This window comes from Cervus elaphus, chromosome 7, assembly GCF_910594005.1.
Source record: "Cervus elaphus chromosome 7, mCerEla1.1, whole genome shotgun sequence".
In the NCBI taxonomy this organism is placed as follows: domain Eukaryota; kingdom Metazoa; phylum Chordata; class Mammalia; order Artiodactyla; family Cervidae; genus Cervus; species Cervus elaphus.
Genome location: NC_057821.1, coordinates 19,406,805 through 19,412,790, shown reverse-complemented (window position 1 = coordinate 19,412,790; position 5,986 = coordinate 19,406,805). Strand labels below are relative to the sequence as shown.

At 37.0% G+C, this 5,986-nt stretch overlaps 1 protein-coding gene across 5 annotated transcripts in view; it reads left to right on the top strand.

Annotated features, from left to right (window-relative positions):
• SUPT3H (SPT3 homolog, SAGA and STAGA complex component) overlaps positions 1 to 5,986 on the top strand; it is a 381,938-nt gene that overhangs the window by 187,584 nt on the left and 188,368 nt on the right. For all 5 annotated transcript variants that reach the window (XM_043907629.1, XM_043907630.1, XM_043907632.1 and 2 more), the window contains one exon: positions 3,418 to 3,502. In XM_043907629.1, coding sequence (XP_043763564.1) covers positions 3,418 to 3,502 — 85 coding nt within the window. The remainder of the gene's footprint in view (positions 1 to 3,417; positions 3,503 to 5,986) is intronic.

Sequence of the window (5,986 nt, the reverse complement as noted above, 5' to 3'; positions counted from 1 at the left end):
ATCTCCCTCCCTCCCAACACTCCATTATTTGTTTCAGTGAGTTCATTCTGCCTTTGTGTTAATGATGCTATTTAGATGCTCTTATAATCGAAAAACTTGCTGGCTTGCATTAATTGAAATAATTTGTCTCCCCATTATTTTGAGTTTTCTTTGTAGATACTCAGATTATATGAATAAAAACAGTTTAGTTTTTTCTTTGCAGTGCTCATATAGTTTAAAATTTTTCTTGCCTTGTGTTGTAATTGTAATCTTAGTATTATATAGACTAAAAGTAGTGATAGTGGGAATCCTTATGTTGGTCTAAATTTCAGAAGGTTTGAATGCTTCTGAGTATGTTATCTCCTATCTGGTTTTTGGTACATTCTCTTCATCGGATTGAGAAAATTCTGTTTATTCCTCATTTGTTAAAATCTTTATCATAAAGAATTGCTTAGTGATTTTCCCACATTTACTGAGATGACCATTTAGATTTTCTGTTTTCAGATTTTATGTAGTTAATTGTATTAATAAATTTATGGTTTACTCTTGTTTTCCTGACAACCAAAAGAAGTCTGCTCAACAAAGTAATCCTTCAGAATTGAAGGAGAGATGAAGAATTTCCAGGGAAGTAAAAGTTGAAGGAGTTCATGTCCACTAGACTAGCCTATAAGAAGAAAGCAACTTCATTGATACTAAATGAAAGGATACTAGTTAGTAGTAGTAAAATATATAAAAGTACAAATTCTACTGGTTAAATTCAGAATACACAAATATTTTAATGGTGGGTAAATCAGTTATACATCTAGTATGAAGGTTATAAGGCCAAAGTAGTAGAAGTAATAACTACAATAATTTGTTAATGATACACAAAGTAAAAAAATATACTGTGAAATAAAAAACATAAAATGTGATGAAAGTGTGAAAGTGTTAGTCACTAAGTTGTGTCCCACTCTTTGCGACCCCATGGACTGTAGTCTGCCACGCTCCTCTGTCCATGAAATTCTCCAGGCAAGAATACTGGAGTGGGTAGCTATTCCCTTCTCCAGGGGATCTTCCCAACCTAGGGATCTAATGAACCCGAGTCTCCTACATTGCAGGCAGATTCTTTACCATCTAAGCCACTGGGGAAGCCCCAGAATGTGATGAGGGGAGGGTAAAACTACAGTATGAAAACCTGAGAAGCAGTAGAACTGATGGTGTCCCAAAATGTGTTCAAAGGCAGTCAGAGACCAATGTCTCAGCTTGAAGGCAGACAGAGAAGTTGAATTCTTCGTTACTCCTCTCTCGTTGTATTCAGGCCTTCAGCAGATCAGATGATGCCTACCCACATTGGAGAAGCTATCTGCCTTACTCACTTTACTGACTCATAGGTTAGTTAACCTCATGCATAAATAACTTCAAATACATATCAAACTAATGTTAACCAAATATCTGGGCACTTAATGGTCCAGTTAAGCTAAAACGTAAAACCATCACCCAGATCAACTTGGCACTGATATCTCCTTAAAATATATTTAGTCTCCAAATAAAGATAATAACAGGGTCACAATTCTGCCTAACATGATACAGTTATCCAGCACACAGTTGAAATTGCACTAAGCCCTTTCCTAGAAGATGAGGTTAAGTCCATGAGAGACATTTATACTTCTTCTTAATATTCCTAGCTTAAATACTATGATATAAATACTGTAAGTCCAACGCATTTTATATTACATGATGAGGGATAAGAGTGGGAAGGAAACAAGATATTTCCCTAACAACCACACAAAGAAGTATTTACACACACCAAACAGTATTCTTAACAAAATGACCATTACAATGCCCTTTATGTAACTGGTTAGATGATTGTATCTTGCATTAATGACTACCTTCTCCCACTTTCTATTCCGTATTCCCCTGCCTTTAGCAAGCACCTCAGCTGGTTGTGGTTCTTTAACTGGTAGAGAGACCCAAACCGTCATTCTTGAAGGATCTGAGGTATTAGTAGTCCTTCCAGTATTGGGTTGTAGTTTTCCATTGACATTAATCATAGGGCATGGAAATTCTATGAGACATCCTGAATGATCTCCTGTATTCCAGACATACTCTTTCTTACCTCTACTGTGGAGTACCAGTCGAGTTTCCACTGGGGAGTCAGTATCGCTCACCCCTGCCAACCCAGTAACTCCTTCTTTGCCTGTTGATTCAGAAGCATGTGGAACCCGGGGTGACTCAGCTGCAGTCTTAAGTTTCACTCAATGGAATAATTGTTGTGTCGATGGAATAAATGTGAAAGCATTCCTCCCTCTGGAATTAAGACTTCTAGGCTACCAAATAATAAGACCATGGGAACAGGAAGCAACAATTTTGCTAGTGGGTCTTTTAGAAGTAGTGAGTGGTGCCTCTCCCTTTCCATCCCTTAATTCCTAGACCTGTGAATTCTGTGCGTGGGAGAAACCGCACCATATATTGGATGTTGATTCACAGGCTGTATAGTTTTCTGGAAAACCTTACCCCTGCTCTACAAGGTATTACCACCTTACTGGCCCCGTCGCTCAGCCTTCAAAAGGTCATTTCATCATTCCGTCAGACCAGGTGTTTCATAATGGTGGGAAACAGGTTAAGAGTGTGTGTGTGTGTGTGTGTGTGTGTGTGTGTGCGTGCGCGCACGCCCATTCAGACATGTCCAGCTCTTAAAGACCCCATGGACTGTAATTCCCCAGGCTCCTCTGTCCATGGAATTTTGCAGGCAAGAATACTGGGATAGGTTGCCATTTCCTACTCCAGGGGATCTTCCCGACTCAGGTATTGGTCCTGCATCTCTTGCATCGGCAGGCAGATTCTTTACCAACTGGACCACTCTAGAAGCTCTTATGTTAAGAATAGTGAGTTCCATTTAACCTGCGATATCCTCCTGTGTACTTTGAATCATCTCTAGATTACTTATAATACCTAGTACAAAGTAGATGTCATGGAAGTAATTATAAATACAGTGTAAATGATATGTGAATATCATTGTATTTGCCAATACATGGGAAAATCAAACTTTGCTATTTGGAACCTTCTGGAATTTTTTTGTTTTTAGTATTTTTGATTCAGGGTTGGTTAATCTGAGGATGTAGAACGTGAAGATATGAAAGGCCAACTGTGTTGGTTATTTGAGTATGGTAACATAATTTTCTGATTACCAACATAATGAATTAGTTGTTAAAATTTTGCATTTTGAAATAGTAAATGCCCTCAAAGATACCCACACAAATCAAGAAGTAACATTGATGACACTGTTTTTTTCTCTGGAAGTTTCAGTTTACATAGGAAAGATGCAGTTCTTTGTCATAGAAAATTGTATACCTACTCTGTCATTTGAGAGAACAATTTGTACTTTATTAAGCAGAGTGTTGGAATTGATATTTTTCAGTTTTACAGTTCTTAATGTTGGCATATTGATTTTCTTTGCAGGTTTTCTTTAGGTGATGCTCGGAGGCCTCTTCATGAAACGGCAGTTTTGGTAGAAGATGTGGTGCACACTCAGTTAGTTAATCTGGTAAGGGCATATCAGCCTATTTGGTAGCTCTGCTCTGTGTTCTGCTTATACTGGCAGTGAAACCCAACAGTTTTTTAAATTTCTTTTTTAAAAAACATTTCAAATTCTTTCTTGTCATCTCTATTGAGATATAATTTTCATGTAACAAAATTTCACCAGTGCATGATTCTAAGAGTTTTGTCAACTGAGTATTGTTATGTGACTAGCAGTGCAGTCATTATATAGAAATATTTCCATCATCCAAAAACATTCCTTTGTACCCCTCACTCTTTTCTCCCACTCCTGATAACGCTGGTCTGTTTTTCAATCATTATATCAGTGTACTTTTTTTAGAACTTAAAAATGATCTTTTGCTCTGTATTTGAGATGTATGAAGAATTGCACAAATAGTACAGGTAATTCTCAGGTAGCAGTCAGCTTCCTCTGTTAACAACTTGCATAACTGTACTACAGTTACCAAAACCAGAAATAACATTGGTATCATACTGTAATAAAATTACCAACCTTATTTGAGTTTCATCAGTTTTCCCCTTAATGTCACTTTTCTGTTCCAGGATCGAGTCCAGGGTAACTCACTGCAGTGATCTGCCAGGTCTTTGTGGTCTACTGTCTGTGATCGGTCTTTTCTGAGTATTTCATGACGTATATATTTTTGAAAATTGCGAAACAGTCATATTGTAGAGTGCTCTTCTTTGTCAGTTGGTCTGATACTTTCTTATGGTTAGAATGTGACTGTGCCGTTTTGGTGGTAATCAGAGAAGTGATGGACTTCTCTGCGTATCATGTCAATGGATTCATGTTGTTGATGTTTTTACAATTTTAACCTTGATAACTTGGATAAGGTGTTATGTGCTGAGTTTTTCTGCTATGATGAGGTTACTTTTTTTTTTTCCTATTTTTGTTAATAAGTGTCTTGTGGGAGATATTTTATGACTATGCAAATACTCTTTCTCTGAAAAAAATTGCTTATTTAACATTCACCAGTGGGTATATGCTTTTCTTTTCCTTCTTTCCTTTTATCTTTTTAAGTTGCAATTATTCTGAAAGGAATAGCTATCCTTTATCACCATTACTTAATAAATGTTTAATGTACATATGTATAGACTAATGTATACTTAAGTTTTGCTCTTATAATCATTATGTAATAATATTTTTATTTATTTTTATTGCTCAGTTTGTTCCAGCATTGGCCATTAGAAATGATTTCGCCTCCTCTCCTCATTTTCCCATCAAGTCTTTGGTCCTGTATCTCCTCAATGTTAGGCATGTCAGTCCTTTGCTTGGGGCATATGCTACAGGTATATTCTTCTGCTGTGCAGTTTTCTTTTGACTTTGTTTTTATGACAAAAAACATAAAACATGTTTCTGGGGGCATGCAAGTATTTTTATTTTAATGTAGTCAAATGCATCAATATTTTATTTCCTTTGTATTTTGAATTATAGTTAGTAACATTTTTCTTATGCTGATTTTTAAAGAGAAATTCATCCATACTGTCTTCTAGTACCTGTGTGTTCATTTTTAACATTTAGTTTCCTAACTACCATCATTGATTAGAAAGTACCTACTTTCAAGATTTGAAATGCCTCTGTCTTTATTAAATTAGCATGTATATTGGGGTCTATTTCTGATTTCATGTTCTGTGTGTTGAAGTGTTAGTTGCTCAGTCATGCCCCACTCTTTGTGACCCCATGGACTGCAGCCAACCAGGCGCCTCTGTCTGTGGGATTCTCCAGGCAAGAATACTGGAGTGGGTTGCTATTTCCTTTTCCAGGGTATCTTCCCTACCCAGGAATCGAACCCAGATCTCCTGCATTGCAGGCAGATTCTTTACCAACTGAGCTATACCAGTGGTTTGTCTATGCATGTGCTAACATAACATTTTTAATTGTAGAAGTTTTATGGTATATCTTAAAGATTCTCATGACTATATACCCTTTTTTTTTTTTAAATTTTTTTATTAGTTGGAGGCTAATTACTTTACAACATTTCAGTGGGTTTTTTCATACACTGATATGAATCAGCCATAGATTTACACTTATTCCCCATCCCGATCCCCCCTCCCACCTCCCTCTCCACCCGACTCCTCTGGGTCTTCCCAGTGCACCAGGCCCGAGCACTTGTCTCATGCATCCCACCTGGGCTGGTGATCTGTTTCACCATAGATAGTATACATGCTGTTCTTTTGAAACATCCCACCCTCACATTCTCCCACAGAGTTCAAAAGTCTGTTCTGTATTTCTGTGTCTCTTTTTCTGTTTTGCATATAGGGTTATCGTTACCATCTTTCTAAATTCCATATATATGTGTTAGTATGCTGTAATGTTCTTTATCTTTCTGGCTTACTTCACTCTGTATAATGGGCTCCAGTTTCATCCATCTCATTAGGACTGATTCAAATGAATTCTTTTTGACAGCTGAGTAATAGTCCATGGTGTATATGTACCACAGCTTCTTTATCCATTCATCTGCTGATGGGCATCTAG